At 37.8% G+C, this 27,194-nt stretch overlaps 1 protein-coding gene across 1 annotated transcript in view; it reads right to left on the bottom strand.

The window, feature by feature from the left end:
• The window catches only part of ITGA1 (integrin subunit alpha 1), a 166,976-nt gene that overhangs the window by 97,949 nt on the left and 41,833 nt on the right, over window positions 1-27,194 (bottom strand). The window contains exon 2 of the mRNA XM_029217228.1: window positions 3,769-3,886. Within this exon, the coding sequence (XP_029073061.1) occupies window positions 3,769-3,886 (118 nt within the window). The remainder of the gene's footprint in view (window positions 1-3,768; window positions 3,887-27,194) is intronic.

Raw genomic sequence — 27,194 nt, 5'->3', positions numbered from 1 at the left:
TAGACTGGGAGTGGAGAGACTTGAGCCCTATTTTCTGCTCTGGCCCCAAGTAGTTATATTTCCCTAGGGGAGTCACTTTAAAAAAACAACAACAACAACGGGGCTTCCCTGGTGGCGCAGAGGTTGAGAGTCCGCCTGCCGATGCAGGGGACACGGGTTCGTGCCCCGGTCTGGGAAGATACCACATGCCGCGGTAGCGGCTGGGCCCCTGAGCCATGGCTGTTGAGCCTGCACGTCCGGAGCCTGTGCTCCGCAAAGGGAGAGGCCACAACAGTGAGAGGCCCGCGTACCGCAAAAAAACCAAAAAACAAAACACTTTATTGAAGTATGAAAGACATATACAAAGTTGTACCAATTTAATGTATACAACTTGATGAGTTTGGAGATAAGTATACATCCTTAAAACCATCACCACAATCTATGCCATAAACATACCCATCACCTCCAAAAGTTTCCTCCTGCTTTCTTCAGTAGTGGTTGTTGTTATTTATTATTATTATTTTGTGATAAGAACACAACTTAAGATCTATCTTCTTAACAAATTTTAAGTGTACAACACAGTATTGCTAACTATAGGCACTGTGCTGTGTAGTAAATCTCTAGGATTTATTCATCTTGTTTAACTGAAACTTTGTACCCTTTGACTAATGTTTCCTTGTTTTCCCCTCCTCTGAACCCCTGGTAACCACCATTCTATGCTCTGCTTTTACGAGTCTGACTATTTTAGGTTCCTCATATAAGTGGAGTCATGTGGTATTTGTCCTGCATCAGGCTTATCTCACTTAGCAAGACGTCCCCCAGGTTCATCCATGTTGTCTCAAATGGAAAATTTTTCCTCTTTTTTTAAGGCAGAATAATATTCTACTGTATGTATATAACATATTTTAAAAATCTATTCATCTGACAATGGACATTTTAGATGGCTTTCAAGTCTTGGTTATTGTGAATAATGCTGCAGTGAACATGTGAATAATGCAGATATCTGAGATCTTGATTTCAATTCCTTTTGATATTTACCCAGAACTGGGTAGCTCTATTTTCAGCTCTTTTGAGGAACCTCTATATTGTTTTCCATAGTGGCTGCACCAATTTACTGTCCCACTAACGTGTACAAACATTCCCTTTTCTCCACATACTTGCCAACACTTTGTTTTGATAATAGTTATGAGAGAGTCACTTTTAACCTTACTTTTTTATGTGTTTTGTTTTTTCATCAATGAGGAAAGGAAGTTAAACTAGATTCAGTTGTTCAGCTAACTGAGTGGAGTGCATTATTGAGCGCATATTATGCTTAAGGTCTTGTGCCGGATGCTGGGCAATGCACAGGGTTGCAAGCGGGAACCAAAACCAGTTCTTGCTTTCTAAACATGTAGCCTAATACATTAACTTCTCCCTCTTTCTGTTTTCCATTTTGAAGTTTCCAAGTACCTAGACATTACCTTGAACTCAAGCTGTTTAAAACCATACTCATCAACTTCCTGATAAAACTGTTTTTCCTTTCCTGTACATTTGTCTCTGAATGACTACCCACTTCCCGGTAATCCAGTGTAGACATTTTGGAATGTGTTTGACACCTCCTACACCTTCATTTGCCATTCCCAGACTTCCACTAAGATTTAATTATTCACCTACATTTATCTTGGGTACACTATTCTTTCATTGCAGTTCGCCCTCCTTGTCCAGGCCTCATTGTTTAAGCAGATTTTTGTCCTTGCTTGCCTATGGATTTCCCCGATTTCAGGCACTCCTTTCTCCAATCCAATCTATACATAATTTCCTAAACTAAGTTTCATAAAACAACCTATAATGGCTTCTCAGTACCCTCTACTTAGGTACAAGCTCCTTTGTCTGGCTTTTAAGGTCTTTCCCCTCTATCATCCCAACGTCAGATCTGTTTGCTTACCAACACTCTCACTTATCCTCAGGTCTATGCCCTTGTTTATGTAGCTTCCCAGCTTAGAGTGACATCTCTTATGTTATTGAAAGGTAAGTCATCTTTCAAGATTCAGCTTAAGAATCAAGCATCACTTCCTCCTTCTTGAATTGAAGAAATAGTGTGGGTGCGCTAAAGTTCCAAGAGGAAATATGAATGCCTTCTTACTCTACTAAGATTCATTCAGATAATTCAGGGCTTCTGAGAGCAGACTGCCCTAAAATCAGAGAGACAGGACTGGATGAGGGAGGAAGCTTACAGGCTTTCCTCACTATCAGAGAATGAAAACCAGACTTTCATAAAATCTGCTAACAATACAGTCATCCCTCGGCATCCGTGGGGGATTGGTGTCAGGCCCCCAGTGGCTACAAAACTTCGCATATGCTCAAGTCCCTTATATAAAACGGCCTGGTACAGTCCGCCCACCGCAACTCTGGTACCATAGTTGGTTTAATTAGCGAATGCGAAACCTGTGAATAGGAAGGGCTGACTGTTATTTGACTATTCTTTAAAAAGACAGTTCATTTTAAGTAGGTGGTTTAAGACTTTAAGTTTTGCTATTCCTCTTTAAAATTTATGTAACTACTAGTAATAAGTGAAAATTCACTGTAATATGTGTTTTATGTAAAAGTTAAGCTTTTTAAGAAAAACATGCACTGAGTGTCAGTTTATTCTAGCTTATGCACAAAGAGAAGCTTGACCAGTTGGCCCACTCACATTATTCTCCCAGAGGTAGAACTCCCTGAATTGCAGACATAATGCCTAAAAGAATAAAATTTTTGTCTAGAGGGGTGACTTTATCCATTTAACCTTAAAAAAGGAGGTGGGTGGTAAAGTGAGAGCATAGGATTGAAAGACAGAGGATATAAAAACTCATACTCTATTATTAGATGTCTTATCTGAGATATTTATAGGGAGAGAAGAAGAGTGAAGCACCTCCACAAATTTTAGTTTATACCCAGGATACAATATCTGTACTTGAAAAATGTGAGAACTCAAATTCTTACTTTGATACTATTTAGAGGATTATTGTCAAATTAAGCAAGTCTAGCAGGTAAAGTGAAATATCAAAAAGTCACATCTTTTCATCTGTGAAATATAGTAGAGAGATAGCTCACTGTTTTCCAAATAGAAATAGATCCATTTTTGTTTGTATTACTGTAGTCACTAGAAAAATGGGCTTGTTTAGTTACTAGACTGAAGCAAAGTTTAACTCCTGTTCCCTTTTTCTACAAGGTCCAATTAAAAAAAAAAGACTCCCTAAAAATTATGTTAAATATAAAGCAAAAGAACTCTAATAATTTTGTACAATTTTCAAAAGTTAAATATGCTTTAAAAAAAACATACTAAAGTGAACTTAACCAATATTAAAGGGTTTTTAAAGTGTATAAAAGAAATTCAGTAAGGTTCATTATAAGTAATAGACCAAACTCAGTAGGTCAGTAAAGCACCAAAAATATAAGCCCAATATTATATTATGGAAGTGATCTCATCTGCCTCCCAATACCTCCTGCTGAATTTCAGCCATGCTAAAATGAGAACAATTAAAGAACGCTTGCCAGAATAACATACTTACAAAACAATGACTGTTTTGGATAAGGATCTTCCTTGAGGTCAACCCAGGTTTCAACAGAATCACTAACCATGTCTTTTAATATTGCCAAGGAATTTTTCCTTTTTCACTTTTTCAGTTTCCATTACCAAATGATTAGACTGCATTTCCTACCATAAACGATTCATTCTAAGTCTCATTCATAAAACGAACTGTAACCAAATAATATTTTCCATTACCTTGTAAGAAAACTAAACAACAACAACAAATCCCATTAACTTACCATTTTCCTTCTGCATTTTCATATTGTTGAACAGTATATCCAAACATGTCCTCCACTGGGCCGCTGAAAGTCAATGAGTTTTTCACATCAACATTGAATGATATGCAGAAGCCTAGAACTTTAAGAGGGAAAACAAAGTCCAGTTACATAGAGTTAACTAAGATTCCACTATGTTTTGAATTATGAAGGCATTCTTGAGGTTACCATTCAAAGCTGAGCGCTTATTAAAAAGAGCAATGACGCTCAAAGAATGGGAACAAGAAAGGTCTGCAATGTTAACTGTATTACTGACTGGAAATCAACATAATGACTTTGAAGAACATAGGTATTAACATTCAAACAAAATCCCATAGTAATTCAGTATCTGTACCCTTCCCAGAACTAAAGAGTTCAGAATGTGTGGGAAGGAGCTGGCAGAAACTCATGCTCACACATGACTAAGGCAGTCACAGATAATTTTCCAGTAGTGATCCCTACAGCAAACCATGGCCACTATGAAATGTAAACAGCTTCATTTTCCTGTTTTTACAACGGAGGATACAAGCATCACCATTTAAGCCTCGAGAGGTAGCTTTCTCCTTGCTGCTACGAAAGGGAAGGCAAGCTGACTGTTTCCACCCAGAGCTGGCTTATGCAGGCTCGAGATTTGCTCTGCTTCCCTCTCTGAATCAAGCAGTGGGTGGAAGCTTATACTTAGCACTGACGTCTCCTTCTAGTGTTGTTGGTGGTGATAGCCTCACAGGTTGAGAGGCTAATCTGTTGAGATTAAATTAGATGATATATCTAAAGAGTTTACTCAACGTCTGGCACACACTACATATTCACTGAGGGTTAAATCTCTTCAATTTCTTTGTAGTTCAGGTAATGGAAATCTTTTACAGGTGAGACTCTCTCCTGAAAGTGTTCTGGATGGTGCCAAATTCTCTCAAATGGATGGTGCCAAATTCCATCTCTGGTACTGGTTTTTAAAGCATACTTGTGAAGTTCCAAAGTATTCCCCTCCTAGATGTAACTAAAAATTCTTCCCAAAGAGTACGCCCTTATAAAATCACACAGCATCATAAGGTATATTCAGAGGTGATTAAATTCACTCTCCTCTGTTAAAACCATGATATACAGCTACGTGTAAACAGAAAAAAATTTCTTTCCTTATTCACTGTAAACTCTGCCATAAGAACAGTCTAAATTCAGACTCCAATTCATTCCATGCTCTAATTAATAACCTTCAAATTTTGGTAACAATATTAAATGCTTATTTGATGCACAAAATTTTACATAACTTAGAGAAAATTATTCTTCATAAAAAGATACTTCTGTATACCTACTTATAAAGTCTTCCTTTGATCTCCCCACCTGGAAATAATCTTTTAACTACTAAGCCCTCTTCTTTTATTTTTTAAAAAAATCCCTCAGAGAAATAATTATTAAATGCTATCTATGTTGTAGTTACCTGTGTAGATTTTTTTTCCCCTAGATTGGAAAACTCTTAAAGGCAGGGACTCTCTTACTCATCTTCCTTATCCTTCCTCAAAATCTAGCACAGCTCCTTGTACATAGATGGGCAATAACATATTCATAGAATGAAAGATAATACATTGAAGGAGAAAGTGGGCCAGTGGTAGATAGAAGTGAACTGGAAACTATTTCATCTTAGTTAAGGAAGACTTCATGGAGCTGGAAATTTTAAGTTAGATTTTTAAGGAGAGGGAGAGATACAACTTTGCAGTGAGAGGAAAATATGTCCCAAGGATTTGGGAGAGTCTCTGCAAGTAATAAGATACAGAACGGGACAAATATGGTTGCAAGATCATGGAGAGATTTGCCTGGCTGGCGTGGAAGATGCAGAAAAAGAATGGATGGGTAGCAGAAGTCCGTTTATGTACATTTCCTGTTCATTCTTCAAGGATGATGGAGAACAGCTGGTTACCATCTTCTGCATAATGGCCTTTCATATATTTGAAGACAGTTTTAAACACTGTTCACTCTCTACTCCAAACTAATAGTACATGTTCCTACTCTTTCCTGACAGTTTTTTTTGAACACTTTCAACAGATTATTTTTGATACGAGAGATACACAAAACAGTACTTCTACAGCAGGATTTCTCAACTTTGGCACTATTGACATTTTGGGTCAGGAAATTCTTTGTTATCAGGGGCTACCCTATGTATGCATTGTAGGGTGTTTGACAACATCTGTGGCCCTAGCCATGTGATGTTAGCAGCCCCTCTGAGTTGTGAAGATCAAAAATGTCTCCAGACACTGCCAATTTACCCTAGGGCTAAAATCACCCAGAGTTGAAAACCACTGTATTATAGATAAAGAGCAGGAAACCACCACCAATGATTTTGTTGAAGAAGGTGCCTGAAAACCAACTGTGGCCTGCAGACCAGCAGCAACTGCATCACCTGGGAGCTTGTGAGGGATCCAGAATCTCAGGCCCTCCCCAGATTTCCTGAATCAGTATCTACATCGCAACAAGTTCCCCAGAGAACCAGACTCCTGTTAAAGTCTGAGAAGTACAGGTCTGTAATATGGCACTCCTCTCTCATAATGTTGATGCAGGTAACAGAATTTACCTAAATTAAAACTACTCACCATACTTTAGACATAAGGGGGAAGTTGACCCTTTAATCAGGGTCAACTTCACCCCTCTTGAACGGTTTTCCCAGAACTTCATCATCTTTAATATATGCTTTCCCAAAGGGCATTCATGGTGCTCCTCAACATAAGACCAAGAGCTTTTGGTTTCCTATTTGGGGCCTGTTTGTTTATTCTACGTGTTGTGTGGAAGGTCCGGGGGTGTGTGCTGCACTTTTTTTCATTTCCTGTCCTCAGAATTCCACAGGCAATTTGCCCAAAGTGGTTGTAAATCAGCCTCTTTCATGTTTTCTAAGGCACCAAGGAGCCTGAAGCACAGGAGATGACATAAATAAAAAAGGTTTACATCTTGTTCTTTTGATTTAAAGGAGTACATAAACAGTAAAAGCAGCTTCTCATAACTTTTAGTTCAATGTTCATGTTGTTATATTAAGTTGTCTTGGAATTTTATGTACCGGAAGTAAAGCAAAATCATACTTATTCTTTTTTTTTTGTCATACTTATTCTTAATCAAAGTTAAAAAAAAAAAGAGCAAACAGACCGAGGTGGCTTTAGGGGGCAACATAGGGTGAAAATGTTGGGAAACACAGACAATAATCAGATGTCAAAAGTAAATCCTGGAGAACGGAGCCCGCGTTTCCGCAGAGCTGGAACTCCCAGCTCGGGGTCTCTTCCCTCCGCCGTCACGGAACTTCCCTGGAGCCCGAGGGGAGGGCGGCCTCACTGAGGCTGCCGGCTCTGGAGGGGCCCCAGCGGCCGAAGCCGCGACAATCGTGGGGACGGCGGGCCGGATCACTCATCCTGGGGTGAGCCAGCTGCCATGTCATGAGGACACTCAAGCAGCCCTAAGGAGAGATTCATGTGGCAAGAAACTGAGGCCTCCAACTGCAGGCACGTTATATTGGTGATGATGGGTGCCATGTGAGATATGACTTCATTAAACAGAATAGGTTCATCAGTGGTGCTGCAAAAGGCATTGTTTCATCTTTTCCATGGCTAATATTCCATTGTGTACATGTACCACTTCTTCTTTGTCCATTCATCTGTACATAGACATTTTGCTTGCATACATGTCTCGCTATTATACACCAGAAATACATCTACATGTGGAACAACTCCTTCAGAACACCTACTGAACGCTGGCAGAAGACCTCAGACCTCCCAAAAGGCAAGAAAGTCCCCACGTACCTCAGTAGGGAAAAAGAAAAAAGAGTAAACAGAGACAAAAGAATAGGGATGGGAGCTGCACCAGCGGGAGGGAGCTGTGAAGGAGGAAAAGTTTCCACACACTAGGAAGCCCCTTCGCAGGCGGAGACCGCGGGTGGCGGAGGGGGGAAGCTTCGGAGCCGCGGAGGAGAGCACAGCAACAGGGGTGCGGAGGGCAAAGCGGAGAGATTCCCGCACAGAGGATCGGTGCTGACCGGCACTCACCAGCCCGAGAGGCTTGTCTGCTCACCCTTCGGTCAGAGCACAGGGAGAGGACTGGGGTTGGTGGCATGAATACAGCCTGCAGGGGATTATTGCACCACCGGGAGGGAGTCCGGGGAAAAGTCTGGACCTGCCGAAAAGGCAAGAGACTTTTCTTCCCTCTTCGTTTCCTGGTGTGCGAGGAGAGGGGTTAAGAGCGCTGCTTAAAGGAGCTCCAGAGACGGGTGCGAGCCGCGGTGATCAGCACGGACCCCTGAGATGGTCATGAGACGCTAAGGCCGCTGCTGCCGCCACAAAGAAGCCTGTGTGCGAGCACAGGTCACTATGCACACCTCCCTTCCGGGGAGCCTGTGCAGCCCGCCACTGCCACGGTCCCGGGATGCAGGGACAACTTCCCCGGGAGAACGCATGGCGCGCCTCAGGCTGGTGCAACGTCCCGCCGGCCTCTGCCACCGCAGGCTCACCCCACACTCCGTACCCCTCTCTCCCCCGCGGCCTGAGTGAGCCAGAGTCCCTGAAGCAGCTGCTCCTTTAACCCCGTCCTGTCTGAGCGGGAACAGACGCCCTCAGGCGACCTACACGCAGAGGCGGGGCCAAATCCAAAGCTGAGCCCCGGCAGCTGTGAGAACAAAGAAGAGAAAGGGAAATCTCTCCCAGCAGCCTCAGAAGCAGCGGATTAAAGCTCCACAATCAACTTGATGTACCTGCATCTGTGGAACACATGAATAGACAACGAATCATCCCAAATTGAGGAGGTGGACTTTGAGAGCAAGATTTATTATTTTTTCCCCTTTTCCTCTTTTTGTGTGTATGTGTATGCTTCTGTGTGAGATTTTGTCTGTATAGCTTTGCTTTCACCATTTGTCCTAGGGTTCTATCCGTCCGTTTTTTTTTTCTTTAAAAATTATTTTTTCTTAAAAATTATTTTTTATTTTAATAACTTTATTTTATTTTACTTTATTTTATCTTCTTTCTTTCTTTCCCTTTCTTTCTCTTTCTTTCTTTCTTTTTCTTTCTTCCTTTCTTTTTCTCCCTTTTATTCTGAGCCGTGTGGATGAAAGGCTCTTGGTGCTGCATCCAGCACTCAGTGCTGTGCCTCTGAGGTGGGAGAGCCAACTTCAGGACACTGGTCCCAGCTCCACATAATATCAAACGGCAAAAATCTCCCAGAGATCTCCATCTCAACACCAGCACACAGCTTCACTCAACGTCCAGCAAGCTACAGTGCTGGACACCCTATGCCAAACAACTAGCAAGACAGGAACACAACCCCACCCATTAGCAGAGAGGCTGCCTAAAATCATGATAAGTCCACAGACACCCCAAAACACACCACCAGACGTGGACCTGCCCACCAGAAAGACAAGATCCAGCCTCATCCACCAGAACACAGGCACTAGTCCCCTCCACCAGGAAGCCTACACAAACCACTGAACCAACGTTAGCCACTGGGGACAGACACCAAGAACAGCGGGAACTACGAACTTGCAGCCTGCAAAAAGGAGACCCCAAATACAGTAAGATAAGCAAAATGAGGAGACAGAAAAACATACAGCAGATGAAGGAGCAAGATAAAAACCCACCAGACCTAACAAATGAAGAGGAAATAGGCAGTCTACCTGAAAAAGAATTCAGAATAATGATAGTAAAGATGATCCAAAATCTTGGAAATAGAATAGAGAAAATGCAAGAAACATTTCACAAGGACATAGAAGAACTGAAGATGAAACAAGCAATGATGAACAACACAATAAATGAAACTAAAAATACTCTAGATGGGATCAATAGCAGAATAACTGAGGCAGAAGAACGGATAAGTGACCTGGAAGATAAAATAGTGGAAATAACTACTGCAGAGCAGGATAAAGAAAAAAGAATGAAAAGAACTGAGGACAGTCTCAGAGACCTCCGGGACAACATTAAACGCACAAACATTCGAATTATAGGGGTTTCAGAAGAAGAAGAGAAAAAGAAAGGGACTGAGAAAATATTTGAAGAGATTATAGTTGAAAACTTCCCTAATATGGGACAGGAAATACTTAATCAAGTCCAGGAAGCACAGAGAGTCCCATACAGGATAAATCCAAGGATAAACACGCCAAGACATATTAATCAAACTCAAAAATTAAATACAAAGGAAACATTAAAAGCAGCAAGGGAAAAATAACACATAAGGGAATCCCCATAAGGTTAACAGCTGATCTTTCAGCAGAAACTCTGTAAGCCAGAAGGGACTGGCAGGACATATTTAAAGTGATTAAGGAGAAAAACCTACAACCAAGATTACTCTACCCGGCAAGGATCTCATTCAGATTTGATGGAGAAATTAAAACCTTTACAGACAAGCAAAAGCTGAGAGAGTTCAGCATCACCAAACCAGCTTTACAACAAATGCTAAAGGAACTTCTCTAGGCAAGAAACACAAGAGAAGGAAAAGACCTACAATAACAAACCCAAAACAATTAAGAAAATGGGAATAGGAACATACATATCGATAATTACCTTAAATGTAAATGGATTAAATGCTCCCACTAAAAGACACAGACTGGCTGAATGGATACAAAAACAAGACCCATATATATGCTGTCTACAAGAGACCCATTTCAGACCTAGAGACACATACAGACTGAAAGTAAGAGGACGGAAAAAGATATTTCATGCAAATGGAAACCAAAAGAAAGATGGAATAGCAATTCTCATATCAGACAAAATGGACTTTAAAATAAAGACTATTAGAAGAGACAAAAAAGGACACTACATAATGATCAAGGGATCAATCCAAGAAGAAGATATAACAATTGTAAATATTTATGCACCCAACATAGGAGCACCTCAATACATAAGGCAAATACGAACAGCCATAAAATGGGAAATTGACAGTAACACATTCATAGTAGGGTACTTTAACACCCCACTTTCACCAATGGACAGATCATCCAAAATGAAAATAAATAAGGAAACACAAGCTTTAAATGATACATTAAACAAGATGGACTTAATTGATATTTATAGGACATTCCATCCAAAAACAACAGAATACACATTTTTCTCAAGTGCTCATGGAACATTCTCCAGGATAGATCATATCTTGGGTCACAAATCAAGCCTTGGTAAATTTAAGAAAATTGAAATTGTATCAAGTATCTTTTCTGACCACAACGCTATGACATGAGATATCAATTACAGGAAAAGATGTGTAAAAAATACAAATACATGGAGGCTAAACAATACACTACTTAATAACGAAGTGAAATCAAAGAGGAAATCAAAAAATACCTAGAAACAAATGACAATTGAGACACGATGACCCAAAACCTATGGGATGCAGCAGAAGCAGTTCTAAGAGGGAAGTTTATAGCAATACAATCCTACCTTAAGAAACAGGAAACATCTCAAATAAACAACCTAACCTTGCACCTAAAGCAATTAGAGAAAGAAGAACAAAAAACCCCCAAAGTTAGCAGAAGGAAAGAAATCATAAAGATCAGATGAGAAATAAATGAAAAAGAAATGAAGGAAACAATAGCAAAGATCAATAAAACTGAAAGCTGGTTTTTAGAGAAGATAAACAAAATTGATAAACCATTAGCCGGACTCATCAAGAAAAACAGGGAGAAGACTCAAATCAATAGAATTAGAAATGAAAAAGGAGACGTAACAACTGTCACTGCAGAAATACAAAAGATCATGAGAGATTACAACAGGCAACTCTATGCCAGTAAAATGGAAAACCTGGAAGAAATGGACAAATTCTTAGAAATGCACAACGTGCCAAGACTGAATCAGAAAGAAATAGAAAATATGAACAGACCAATCACAAGCACTGAAATCGAAACTGTGATTAAAAATCTTCCAAGAAACAAAAGCCCAGGACCAGATGGCTTCACAGGCGAATTCTATCAAACATTTAGAGAAGAGCTAACACCTATCTTTCTCAAACCCTTCCAAAATATAGCAGAGGGAGAACACTCCCAAACTCATTCTACGAGGCCACCATCACCCTGATACCAAAATCAGACAAGGATGTCACAAAGAAAGAAAACTACAGGCCAATATCACTGATGAACATAGATGCAAAAATCCTCAACAAAATACTGGCAAACAGAATCCAACAGCACATTAAACGGATCATACAACATGATCAAGTGGGGTTTATTCCAGGAATGCAAGGATTCTTCAATATATGCAAATCAATCAACGTGATACACCATATGAACAAACTGAAGTAGAAAAACCGTATGATCATCTCAATAGATGCAGAGAAAGCTTTCGACAAAATTCAACACCAATTTATGATTAAAACCCTGCAGAAAGTAGGCACAGTGGGAACTTTCCTCAACATAATAAAGGCCATATATGACAAACCCACAGCCAACATCGTCCTCAATGGTGAAAAACTGAAAGCATTTCCACTAAGATCAGGAACAAGACAAGGTTGCCCACTCTCACCACTCTTATTCAACATAGTTTTGGAAGTTATAGCCACAGCAATCAGAGAAGAAAAGGAAATAAAAGGAATCCAAATCGGAAAGGAAGAAGTAAAGCTGTCACTGTTTGCAGATGACATGATACTATACATAGAGAATCCTAAAGATGCTACCAGAAAACTACTAGAGCTAATCAATGAATTTGGTAAAGTAGCAGGATAAAAAATTAATGCACAGAAATCTCTGACATTCCTATACACTAATGATGAAAAATCTGAAAGTGAAATCAAGAAAACACTCCCATTTACCATTGCAACAAAAAGAATAAAATATCTAGGAATAAACCTACCTAAGGAGACAAAAGACCTGTATGCAGAAAATTATAAGACACTGATGAAAGAAATTAAAGATGACACAAAGAGATGGAGAGATACACCATGTTGTTGGATTGGAAGAATCAACATTGTGAAAATGACTCTACTACCCGAAGCAATCTACAGATTCAATGCAATCCCTGTCAAACTACCAATGGCATTTTTCACAGAACTAGAACAAAAACTTTCACAATTTGTATGGGAACACAAAAGACCCCGAATAGCCAAAGCAATCTTGAGAACAAAAAACGGAGCTGGAGGAATCAGGCTCCCTGACTTCAGACTATACTACAAAGCTACAGTAATCAAGACAGTATGGTACTGGCACAAAAACAGAAAGATAGATCAATGGAACAGGATAGAAAGCCCAGAGATAAACCCAAGCATATATGGTCACCTTATCTTTGATAAAGGAGGCAGGAATGTACAGTGGAGAAAGGACAGACTCTTCAATAAGTGGTGCTGGGAAAACTGGACAGGTACATGTAAAAGTAAGATTAGATCACTCCCTGACACCATACACAAAAATAAGCTCAAAATGGATTAAAGACCTAAATGTAAGGCCAGAAACTATCAAACTCTTAGAGGAAAACATAGGCAGAACACTCTATGACATAAATCATAGCAAGATCCTTTTTGACCCACCTCCTAGAGAAATGGAAATAAAAACAAAAATAAGCAAATGGGGGCTTCTCTGGTGGCCCAGTGGTTGACAGTCTGCCTGCCGATGCAGGGGACACGGGTTCGTGCCCCAGTCCGGGAATATCCCACACCCCGCGGAGCGGCTGGGCCCATGACCATGGCCGCTGAGCCAGTGCGTTCGGAGCCTGTGCTCCGCAATGGGAGAGGCCACAATAGTGAAAGGCCTGAGTACAGCAAAACAAATCAAAACAAAACAAAAAAACCCAAAGGGGACCTAATGAAACTACAAAGCTTTTGCACAGCAAAGGAAACCATAAACAAGACCAAAAGACAACCCTCAGAATGGGAGAAAATATTTACAAATGAGGCAACTGACAAAGGATTAATCTCCAAAATTTATAAGCAGCTCAATAACAAAAAAACAAACAACCCAATCAAAAAATGGCCAGAAGACCTAAATAGACATTTCTCCAAAGAAGATATACAGATTGCCAACAAACAAATGAGAGAATGCTCAACATCATTAATCATTAGAGAAATGCAAATCAAAACTACAATGAGATATCATCTCACACCGGTCAGAATGGCCATCAACAAAAAATCAACAAGCAATAAATGCTGGAGAGGGTGTGGAGAAAAGGGAACACTCTTGCACTGCTGGTGGGAATATGAATTGGTACAGCCACTCTGGAGAAGAGTATGGAGGTTCCTTAAAAAACTACAAATAGAACTACCATATGACCCAGCAATCCCACTACTGGGCATATACCCTGAGAAAACCATAATTCAAAAAGAGTTATGTACCAAAATGTTCATTGCAGCTCTACTTACAATAGCCAGGAGTTGGAAACAACCTAAGTGTCCATCATCGCATGAATGGATAAAGAAGATGTGGCACATATATACAATGGAATATTACTCAGCCATAAGAAGAAATGAAATTGAGTTATTTGTAGTGAGGTGGATGGACCTAGAGTCTGTCATACAGAGTGAAGTAAGTCAGAAAGAGAAAGACAAATACCATATGGTAACACATATATATAGAATCTAAGAAAAACAAATGTCATGAAGAACCTGGGGGTAAGACAGGAATAAAGACACAGACCTACTAGAGAATGGACTTGAGGATATGGGGAGGGGGAAGTGTAAGCTGTGACAAAGTGAGAGAGTGGCATGGACACATATACACTACCAAACGTAAAATAGATAGCTAGTGGGAAGCAGCCGCATAGCACAGGGAGATCAGCTCGGTGCTTTGTGACCACCTGGATGGGTGGGATAGGGAGGGTCGTAGGGAGGGAGACGCAAGATGGAGGTGATATGGGAACATATGTGTATGTATAACTGATTCACTTTGTTATAAAGCAGAAACTAACACACCATTGTAAAGCAATTATACTCCAATAATGATGTAAAAAAAACAAAAGTAAATCCTGATTTCATATGTACCAGCAAAAGAGAGAGTTTTTCCTTTAATAATATTAACAGCTATATAGTATACTTACTATGTATTACACCTCACATGCTCCATCTCATTTAATTTGCTAACAAGTCTACAATCAAATACCATTATTATTACCATTGGACAGAATAGGAGAAGGAGGCTTAAGATGATAGAGAAATTTGCCTACATTTCTTCAGGACTCCCAAATCATTTACATTAATCCCATTTTTATATCTTAGCACTAAAACTGGGAAGATTTAGTAGAAGGTGACATGGGGATGAGTTTAGAAGAGAGGCTACTATGTGTCCATGTAATTCTATCTTCTGAGAAGTAATTTGGAGAGGAGGCTCTTCCACAGTGGCCATGGCTGGGAGGATGCTGGGAGTGAGGGGAAGGTTGTCATAAGGAGATAAGTCATGGCTACCCAGCTAGATAAAGCTGCACTGGAACTTCAGCTAAAACACATATGTTTAGGTAGAAAAGAAGTGGAAAGGCTTGCTCCCCTTCAAATATGGTTATATGAGTTATATATCTAAGGGCTAAAACCTGAAGAGGATGATGAGGTTGTTGGTATTGAAGGACAGCTCTTGTGAAAGAGATCATTTTGTGCAATTTCTTTACTCTAGGATGGAATATGATGTGTAAGACAACTAAATGAGAGAAAGAGAGAAAGAGGCAGAGAAGTAACCTACTGTCGTGCAAAGTTTTCTGCTTACAAATATTTTCATATAAACAAAGGTATTGAGCTAGTCAGCAAACTGCAGAGGCTAGGAGGATAGCAGTCATTACTGTCTTTTTGTGTGCTGGAAACTGTAGCTTAGAGGGGTTAAGTGATTTGTCCAAGGTCAGGCTGTGCTAGTGGCAGAGATAAGACATCAACATTGGTCTTCTGAGGTCAAATCATAGACTCACTATGACCAGAGTGCTATTAAGTTAGTAAGATTAATAAAAATAAAAAAATCACAACCCAGCTCAATAAAACCCTCAAATGGCCCGTGAGAGCTCTGAATCATCTTGTAACTTTGAAGTATTTGAGTGTAAGATTGGCAGGAAAAGCTGAATGAAGGGGGACAAGTCTGGGCATCTCTAGTGGGCATTGACTTTCTTGTGGAAGGAAGATCCCCCTCCTTCACACATCCTCTGAGTTCCAAAAAAAGTCACTGAAGCCTGTTTGATTGTTTGCTTCTTAATGAAAAAAGGCTGTCTTTCATAGGGTGGTCCAGAAATTTTGACCTTGTAATATCCAGACCGGAGTATTTAATAGCCAATGGAATTCTGAATATTTTAAACTCCAAGCCCAAGGCAAGAGGGTATCAAATAATTGGTGACTAGGAATGTATGTTAAAATGATATTGCTTTCTTTCAACAACTTCCTACACATGTTTATCCAATCTAGACATAATAGAAATCATGCAATTAACATTATTTTATTATTTTTAATATAAAGAGTGAAATGATGATACACTAATGAGATAGGAAATCATAGTAATAGTGTTATTATAGTTAATTAATGGTTTTTAGAACAAACTCCTTGACAGTATAGAAAGATGGTGATCTTTAGAGATATATGAGCCTGGGCTTAAACCTAACACTTTCACTTATATTATCTATTCAATTATTCATATTTATTAAACTACTCCACAAATTTTAATCAAGTCTTTATTTTGGGTTGGATATATGTTAGGCCCTGGAGATACAGACATAAAAAGATGGTGCTCCTGTTTTCACAGATCTTATAGCCTAGCTGAGAAAAAAAATGGCAAGTGAACCCCAGTTTATCATATTTAAAAGAAGCTTATAAATATCTTCCAGGTATTGGCTGCTGTGAGATATACAAATTATTCATGTGGCAATAAAGAATGCTCCATAAGTGAGTTAGCTGCTTTCATAGGTAGAATCCAAAGAGTCAGTTTACCATCTGGCATTTGAGTTTTCTTTTAGAAGTGGATTTCCCTCCATTCTGATGACCAATTTGTATATTGAAAAGTGATACAGATGTGTTATATTATTGGGGGTAGGACAGTGGGTTCATTGACTCATTTCAGTAGCAAATTTCCTGTTTCTAAACCTAGCTGCAATGACATTTGTAAAGAAAATCTAAGATGAGGGTGTCAGGCCTTCCAAGTGGAAGGGCTAGCTGAGGAGGAGGGCAGGTGATCCTGTCCTCTCAGTTAGATCCCTTGGATTCTCATCTCAGTCCCCCAAGTGGTGATGCATATTGCTGATGTCACCCAGGCTCTGAGCCAACAGCAAGTTGAGGCTTCTCTCACTTCAATGACAATCTACTCCCCTCTAACTGACTTCAAACATTTTAAGTCTATGCTAAGAACAGGATAAGCCTGCAGTGACTCTTCTAATACATTTAGGCCACACTGAGTCACCGTCTTCAGCCACCTGAGAACAAGAGAGCACACCTAGGAATGCAAGCTTTGTGTTGCAGAGCAGCAGACTCCTCTGTACTCCCCAAACCTGAGCGCTGGTACCTCCTTATCTCTTGTTGTACCAAAACCTTCAGATGAAAAGAGTTCATCCACCACTGCTCGAATGGATATAAACTCCCCAAATCATATATACTCACTATAACTAATTCTGTGATACATTAGGTATTTTACATTACTCCAAATTTAATTTTTTTACTCCTTAAATTCAAATAAAATATATTCAACTTTGAGGCACTCCAGCAGTTGGAAGAAAAACATTTTAATGATAAAAGTTGGTAAAAGATGGAAGGCCCTTCCTCACCTTGAAATATATAACAAAACATCTTTAAAGTATTCGTACTGTGGATCTGAAATCTTAATTAGTTTAAGTGAGTTGGAACTCAATTTTGTGTACATGCTGCCTTAAAAGATAAAATTTGATCAAGAGTATAAGTGAATCTGTCCACAAAAGTGACAGGACTATATAATTCTGAGATGAATTTCATCTGAGATCAAATCTGAGATGATTACTTTTATAGCATTGCAATCTTGAGAGCCAAAGAACTCCAGTGGTGAAGACACAGGAAGTAAAAATAGAATGAAAATAAGACAATATTAAAGCCTTGAGCACAGAGTATAGAATCAACACAAGTGTTTGGAAATGACGTCATAATCTCAAATACAGAAAATCTATATTTTCTGGAAAAAACACCATACCTAACTCACTGTCTCCTTCAAACAAGTGGAGCTTCCCTATACAGTTATGTAAGAAGAAAATCTGGCTCAATCAATCTCACCATTCAAAGTCCTTTCAACAGAAATGATGTAATATGTCAGCAAGATATCAACCTCCATCAGCAAGCCCAGAAAAGCCAATCCAAATAAACACCTCGATGATCAAGCATTTTCCAAGTTTCATCCTGGGAAGCTGCTTTTTAACTTCGGCTTGCTGTAGTGAGGGTATTGTTTTGACTTTCAGTACTAATGTCCTGTGGGTCTCCAGTTACTACAAATGGTATTTGAACTTCAAAGTGAGTGTGTGTATATGTGCATATCTGTATATGACTGGTAGGAAAGAGGCAAGGAGGTCTAATTCTTGGCACACAGTAGGTGTTTAATACAAGTTTGTTAAATGGAACAGGATGGAATAAACAGAGGAATGAAGTTTTTAGTATAAAGGTCATTCTGGCTGTAAGAATTTGTCTCCTTCCATAAGTGCTGCCCAGAATATTAAACTCCAATGGAGTGTTTCCCAAACATCCTTTGTTAAAAATCCTTATAAATTTTTATAATATCTACAGACATCTGTTTTTTTCCCCATATCTTCCCACCACAAATAATTGCCTTCTTTGCCAGCTCCTCTCAGACTGTGCCTTCTCCTGAAATTCTTAAACAGTCTCAGAACCCAGTGCCTCCACCCTATAAGCATCATCTTCTGGCTCTGTGTTTTACAGGATAAAAAAGCTGCAGAACCTTAGGGGTCCCTGGATCCCACTGTGGGAAACACAGCTTGTATGTTTGTGCAAGCAACATGAGCACAGAACTCTGTTCTCCAGCTGCCCTGGTGTCCTGGGAGCTGAACTCATTACTTTCTGTGACTACACAGCATGGAGAGCTGCATACGGAAAGGCGTATTGCAATTCAAAACAGAGTAGGGTTGCACCCTATTTAAGTGTTTACCCAGATATATGACATATGAAGTCTTTAGATGTGTAAGAATCTGAGGGAATGTTGTGTTTTTGTTAGTGAAAACTTTTCAATGAACTTTATTAATTAATAAATAATTTCTTCTCAGTGAGACAGTAAGACATTGACAGTTTTAAGGTTATTTTTGTTAGTAGGCACAACAAGTACTTTTGAGGGCCAGAAGAGCAAAGAGGTAGTATATAATATAAAATAAATTATTTTCAATTTACCTAGTAGCTCTGTCAATATCCAATTCCAGGCACTAAGAGATTCCATATTGATTCTCCTATATCATTTAATGGGACAATTTTTCTGGATGGCTTCAGTGTTGGCTACTGAAGGCCATATACATGTCCAAGTGTGTGAAGCATGGTTACTATCAGATACTTCCACTGCTTCTCTGGGGACAATGAGTTTGTGCCACTTCTTTTTTTACTTATTTGATTGTTTATATGTTTAATAACTCCAATGAAAATTAGGAAATTGAAAATCATTCATATAACTGCATATACTACTTCCTTGATTTCCTGACCCATGAAACTATCTGTTGTACATACTAGCAAAAACAACCTTAGTACTAGCAACGTGTTACTGGCTCATAAATTTCACTGAGAAGAAATTATATGTGAGTTAATAAAATTCACTCAAAAGAATCTGTTAATAAAAGTACAACTTTTTATTCAGGCTCCTTCTTCTAAGGCATCGATGGACAGAATGCATATGGTAGCTGGCTAAGACTGGACCCTGAGATTGAACCAATGACATCTCAAAAATGTGAAAAAAGGATTGTCCAGTTATTTAATGTACAAGTAATACAAAAAGAGTGAAAAACCATTCTCTTTTTCTTAATTGTACAATTGGAGTTCAGAACTAAAATTTTGAAATTGAAAACACACTTGTGTGTAAAAATAAATTAGAAATAAATGTAAAAGAATAATCATAAAATCTTCAAATATATGTCTTACTTGAAACATTTATTTAGATTGTTGAAATTTAAAGAGTGAAAGTTTAGTGCTTTTTAAAAAATATGATTGTTTATACTGCATTACGGTATCACCTATAAAATCTAACAGACATTCTTCGCTTAGTGAAATTCCAACATGTGAAAAAAATCAATTTAGTTAGGTTGTGATTATTTAGATTGGAAAGTAATTATTGGCATGGTGAGTCAGCTATAATGTTCTTTCAAAGAGTGAGCGTGCCTAGACTTTTAAAAATGTGATTTTTATGCAAGGCTTAAGAACACAACACATAAAATGAAGTCTACCTATATTTTATTTTGCTGTGGGTCACAAAGGGCTATTAGACTTAGCTTGCCTTAATGTCTCATTTTTTTAAAACTTTGTTAAATTGCTCAGAAGTAGGAGGCAAAGTATATATATATGTATATATATGTATATATACATATATATATAAGAATATTTGTAATATTCTTTTTTTGGAATACAGTTATCTAAATACTTTCTGGTTTGACACACAAGTGGTCAATTATTAATATTAATAAATTAAGGGTTTCATGAAGGTAACCAACAAAATGAAATACTGTGCAAACTCCAACAGTATACTGCAACTAAACCCCAAATCTGTAAGAAAATAATTGCTCATCCTAGAGTTACCTAGTAGCCTTAACTGGCAATTTCAAATTCCAGATACTAAGAGATGCCATTATTGATTCTCCTATTCCATTTAATAGGCTTATTTTTCTGGACAGCTCAGCTCTGCCCCTAGCAATATACCACCACTTAAACTAAAATTATTCTGTATAATTTTTTTCCCTTCTTAGCTACTTATTATAGCAACTTTCCATTATATCATTCACTACCAAACATTCTTTTCATTCAGAAGCTTTTTGGTACCTCTGTTCAATTTAAAAGTTGTCTAGTTTATCAAGAGGAAATAATGTAAGCTAAACAAATATAACTTGTTATTCACCCAGAAAAATTTGGAAAATAAATCAGAAAGTATTTTAAAGGACACTGGGGCTTGTTTATAAGAGATGAAGAAAAATCTCAGTAGCCTGGAATGTTGAAGTATTGTAGAAGGTAAGGGTCAGCAGAATGCTTGTTTTCTTTTCAGGGGAAAGAGATAACTTTTTGATGCTTTCTTTTCTGTTTTGGAATAGCTCTAAACTTTGTTTTCTTAGCTATATTGTTGCTAAGACCACGATGATCTTTCAGCACTACATTAGTTGAGCAGTAACATCCTTGGATCCAAACTCTATTCCTATCTAGTAGCATCATCTTTTATATTCTTTCCATGAGACTACTAGGGTATCTTGAAATGGAAGTAAATACAGATGTTATAGTCAATATTCCTAAGAACTGGCAGCCAATATTTTCCTTAAATGGAAGCAGATCAAAATTCTTGTGACTAAGTACTTGTTATACATAAGAATCTTAAAATTCAGGTAGAGGTTACTTCTGCACTGGAGGAAAGATAAGGAAGAGAATAGGATCCAAAAGGAGATAAAAATGTGGCTTTAACTTTATGTTTTAGAGGAAAATGCTTACTTCCCATTCCTGATGTTTCCTTCTATGTGGAGGGAGCTTCAGAAGCTGTAATATTTTTTGTCTATTTCTGTACCTGCCCCACATTTCACACGTAACTGATCGGTGAGTTTGGAAGGAGAAACTGCCTGGGTTTCTCTTAGAAGTGAGCCTGCCTACAGAAGAACAAAAAACAAAACGAAACATAACAAAAAACCAAAAAATACTCTGTTCTACTCCTCCAGTGTCAGGCTCTGAGCTGGTGCTGGTAAGTCAGCTTCATCTAGGGGTCAATAGAGGGGATTTCATTTATCAGCCGTGTTCCATTCTGACTCTTTCTCATTTCCCAAATGGTTCTGACCTCAAGTGATAAAGAGATTTGCTCATTATTGAGCTTTCTCAAAAAACCCAATGGTGTTTTATTTCTTATGAAAAATAAACAATACTGGGAAAAATGTTTAGATTTCACAATGCTGGGTATTGGGTACATTTGTATTTGTTATGTTATTCCTTTAATTTTCTTGTTTGCTTGCACTATTTCATAATTTTAAAAAGCTTATGAATTTTCTCTGTGTAATTATCATTATGTTTGAAGATGTTTTGACAGATACAACTGCTCTAATTCTTTTAAATTTCATTAATTTTTTTCTATTTTCATAATTTTAAACAAAGATATTAGAACAAACACAAAGCCATTCTTGTTTCTTGGAGCTGCAAGGAGGCACAAAACAAAAGAACTTGAATGGATGGGTTGTAAAGCAATTATACTCCAATAAAGATGTAAAAAATATATATATATATATATCTGGTTATAATACTGTCTAATTCTTGGTTGGCTCTCCAGAGCCTGATAAATGCTGTCCCACTTCCTACATAGCATTTTAGACCCATTAAAATGAGGCTTCATTCCACCTTTCCAATCTCATTACCACTTCCATCTAAGAACTTCAAGTTATGGCTACCCTTTAATATTTGCAGTTCCCTGAAACACCTTGTATTCTCGTCTGAATCACTTCTTAGCCTGATGAACTTCCATCCATCTTTCAAAGTCTATCTCAAGGTCACCACCCCTGCCGATACTCATCCTTTCTCTACATTTCCATAGAACATTTACACATTTATCCCAAAGGACATATTACTTTATATTTCAGGTAATAAGTTTACATGCTCTATTTCCCTGTTGAACCATAAACTACTTGAAGTTAGGAACTCATATTCTCATCCTCAAAGCCTAGCACAATTTCTAGACATGACAAAGATGGCTTGTTGAATTCTAATATCCATTTCTTCCTTTCCTTAGTAATAAAATCTTTACTTTAATCAGGGTAGCAGTCCACGTGGCTTAAAGACAACTTGTAGCTGTGTGTAGCTCTGTGACTAAATACTGACCAATGAACAGTAAGTGGAAGTGTTGCAGGAGACATCCAGGGGGCTCCTTAAGTAGAACTGACTCATCTACAAGATTTGCCCTTTTTTACCCTTCCGTTTTCTCCTTCTTTTGTCCTTCTCCTATCTCCTTCCCTCAATTATAAATTCCTACATAACAGGTAGAGCTCTGTTATGGACTGAATTGTGCACCTCTCAATTCATCTGTTGAAGCCCTAACCCCAGTGTGACTCTATTTGGAGATAGGGACTTTAAGGAGGTGATTAAAGTTAAATGAGGTCATAAGGGTGAGACCCTGATCCAATAGGACTGATGTCCTGATAAGAAGAGGAAGAGAAACCAGAAGTTATCGCTCCACACACGCACTGAGGAAAGGCCATGTGAGGACACAGCAAGAAGGTAGCTATCTACAAGCCAGGAAGAGAGGCGTCACCAGAAACCAACACTGAGGGCACCCTGATCTTGGAATTCTAGTCACCAGAGCTATGAGAAAATTAATTTCTTTTGTTTAAGCCACCCAATCTGTGGTATTCTGTCATGGCAACCTGAGCAGACTAATACAAACTCCAAGTGTCATGTGAGACTATGACATGAACTTGAATGGAAATGATGTGATAGAAGAACTAGATTATAATGATAGTAGAGCCACCCACACCAGCACTGAACTACCCTCATATGGACTTTTTTATGTTATATGTTATTCTGCATTGTTTTATATTACTTAAATTACTTAAAGTCACAGTTCTGCTAGTTACAGGGAAACCTAATAATGAATTCATTGGTACCTAATAAGTGTTCCATAAAACTTGTTGGCTGAATGAATATATAATATAAATAATATCCTTTACAAAATGTTTCTTGTTGAGTCTAATTATTATCTCATGTAAATGTGCAATTTTGTGCTACCTTACCTAGCCATTGTTGTTTTTTACTTTTTTTCTTTTTTTGGTCTTCATTGGTACAATTTGGCTAAACTAAGTCAATGGCCAAATAACAGATTAAAGTTATATTTTAATTTATATATACATTTATCATTACAACTTCAACTTACTTTAAAAATATTACTCTTAAAATAAATATTTGCAACAGAATAAACTTATTCTAAACCATAACTTCATGATCACATAAAAAAGAAACTTCAATACCTACAACAATAGCCCAAAAAAAGAAGTATTAGCGTGTATTGAATAAGCTTTCAGAAAACTCTTAACTCTGGCCAAGATAAGAGTAGTAAAGTCAGATGAAATAATTTAAGAGAAAGGTAAAATGTCTGGGATATGCACATTTACTAGGAAACATTTTTCCAGAAAATATATTGCTATATTATGGAGCCCATAATTATTCTATAATGTTATAAAGAGTTTTTTTTTTAAAGACTTATAGAAAGAGTGCATCTTATAAAAATGTATGGATAATCAAGTGGTATTAGACTGGATGCACCCTTTTATGAGGTAGCAGTCAGGTTCCTGAGGGTGCTATGTAGTAGTTTATCCTAGTGAAAGGTCATTTGACTGTCTTTTCAAAGTCTTCCTTTTCTGTCTAGTGATACTACACAAACACTCTAATTTTAAAACTTTTGACAACTTACCAAAACTAAATAAAAAGTTTTAAGAAAAAACAACCAAACAAAACTAAACTCTTTTAAGCAATGGCATCAGAAAAAAAAAATGTGTGTGTATATATTTATGTATATATATATATATATATATATACACACACACACACAGATATTTCTGTTAGAATAAAAAGAATCTTCTCAATACCTAAAATATTTATCAGGATTTAATCTGCTTCCAGATTTCTAGTGATAATTTTTATTCTCTATTTTAACATAGTGTAGGTAATATGTGGTTATATATTGTAATTCCTGCAAGAGAAATCCATTTGACTGATCCTAGGTCAAACTATTGAATTTAGGAGAACCTTCATGGAATTAATTATACCTTCTTAATATTTGACTGCTATAGTGATAAACCACAGGACTTTGTAATTGGAAGGTATGAGATGCTTAGCTACTGTCTAATTTGGTCTTTCCATTTCATCAGAGGCCAGCAACGACCTACTTTTCGGACCTATCTTACTCCAACCAGGGGTTCCAGAAGGTGCTGCCATGTTTATAAGTGATCCCACCTCCCAGGCCACAACTGACTGGTTCAAGAATGAGCATCAGATCTAAAAAGAGCCATCTAGTGAGTGTCCCACCCTCCTGGCCACTGTTGATCAATTCCAAGGGGGCCAATCACAGTACTCAGCTCTCTGATCTCAGGTTGGCACCTTATATAGGCTCCAGTTCTGTTGGAGAAGATCATGGGACAGGGGGCTCAGGAATCAAGCTCATGAGCTTGATTTCTGCCAGGAAGCAGGTTCATAGTGTGAGGGAGTGAAGTCGAGATGAGGAAGGGAGAGAGTTCTAAAATATGGAAGGGAGCTGAGAGATCGTCTAGTTCAATAAGTGGTTCCCCTGTCAGCTTTACTGTTGCTCTGTGACTTGGGGAGGGATGGGGAAGAAGAAGGATGCTGGGTAGCTAAGAAAGGCTATAATGACTTGATTCAATCAATATTTCCTTTACTTCCCTAGCCCCCTCCTAAAGCTATTAAAAATTTTAAAAAAGACTGCGAGTAAGAGAGAAAAGTTATTGAGCCTGCTCTATATGTAGATCACAAGTATGTAAATAAATCTATATATGTGACTACATTATGAATGTGATATTCATTCAGCAAACATTAATAAAGGTCCACCATGTTCAAGGTAATGGGGAAGAGCTATGAGTGATTAAAGGGAAAATAAACATTAAAAAAAAGTTTAAAAAAAGTTAAAGTTAAAAAACGAGTTAAAAAAAAAGAGAAAAATTCAAGGGCCATAAGTGATTACTGTAATTGTGACTATTGTAATTTTAATGCCAATTTTATAAATCCTAACAATCTTAGTTATTTTTCTTTCTTAACTAATCATTAAAAAGGTCTGTGCTATCTAAAAGAGAGTTGGTAATAGATATATACTGGGATTTAATTGGGGTGATCGTCTACATATTATGAAAAAGTATAACACCTCTTTTAGACAGGTGATTAAATATAAAAATTTACTGAGAGGACTCTACATTTCAAGTTGGAAATTGCTTTCAGGATGTTATGTCTATGTGAGAAGCATTGCCAGAAGGTGAAAATAAAGAAGGATAAAAACATGACATAGAGCTCACACTGACTTTCATTGCTAGGTCAGATTTAAAGTTGAAATCTTCCGTTATGCAATGTAAGAACAATTTATTTAAATACAAGCGAAAGGGCAGTATGGTGGTGATGTCACCACCGAATAATTGCAGCTTTGTGTCAGGCTGGTCTTAGTACGAGGGCAGAGATGAATGATCCACAAACTGACACCCCTGCCTGGCATCTAGAGTGCAAAACTACAGGGGTGAGTGATTCTGTTGTATGTCAGTTATTTCACACCCAAACCGTAAAGCATATTTTTCCTTCATCTCTTGAGTGCAACTACTGTTCCATATTATGATGAAAGATCAGTAATTTGTGTTGACACTTTCTATAAAATACTTGCCTTTGAATACTCTAAAAGTATAAGAAGAGCTTCGTGAAAAAGAAATCCAATTTTTAAAATTTAAGTTTTAACCTTTTACCAGCAAGTAGTGATTTTCTGGATGAGCTCCAATCAACTTAAAAATGACTGTTAGATTAGTTAAAAAAATACGAGTCAAATAAAGACAAGTTTTGTTTTTGTTTTGTTTTATGATATATTCTTTGGTGAAATAAATAGGACTTATTCAAAACCTTCATACAATCCTACATATGAAAGTTTCCAAAATTTCTCTTTGAAGACATATTTTATAGACAATTGTCTATTGTTTATAGACAATTTGCAAATGTGGTGAATCAAAGCCTTGTCATTTATTTCTTAACAGATAGCACTACCCAAGAAAAAAAAAAAAGACTGCAAATATGCACTGGGGTCCAGAAAATGGTCTTCTAAGCTTTCAGTCTTCTGAATAAGGCCATTGTCTGAATTCTTAAATTTGTATGTATGTTCTCATACTAAAACAGCCTTTCACAGAACTACTATACTCTATCAGCTTTTTATATTTAGGAACTCAAATAACTTTTAATATATTGAATCAAACGTCATTCTCGAGAAGAAAGGATTACTTCATTTACGTATTTATTTAACTGGCCATGAAATGAGACCCTGATAAAGCTAGTCATGTCCAACTACATGTCATACTAAAATACAATGGTGCTGGGGTTAAGTGGCAGGTATAATATTCCTTTTATAATCTGAATCTTATCCAATTGTAAACCAGACCAAAGTTGAGGATCACAATGGTCAAAAGGCCCAAATCTCAACATTATTGATAGTTAAAGGACAAAAGAAAAAAAAAGAGTGCATTATGGGTAACAGTGTGAACACAAAAATATTCTTTCTGGACATTTTAATAGAGTACTGCATTTGACAATATAAAAACCCCCAAACTCTTTAGTATCTTAAAAGATATTCTCTCTATATGTGCATATGTTACTGTTCT

Source organism: Monodon monoceros, unplaced genomic scaffold, assembly GCF_005190385.1.
Source record: "Monodon monoceros isolate NGI ecotype Baffin Bay Population unplaced genomic scaffold, NGI_Narwhal_1 Super_Scaffold_12, whole genome shotgun sequence".
Taxonomy (NCBI): Eukaryota; Metazoa; Chordata; class Mammalia; order Artiodactyla; family Monodontidae; genus Monodon; species Monodon monoceros.
Note: the sequence above shows the minus strand (reverse complement) of the source record. Positions and strands in the feature narration are given on the sequence as shown.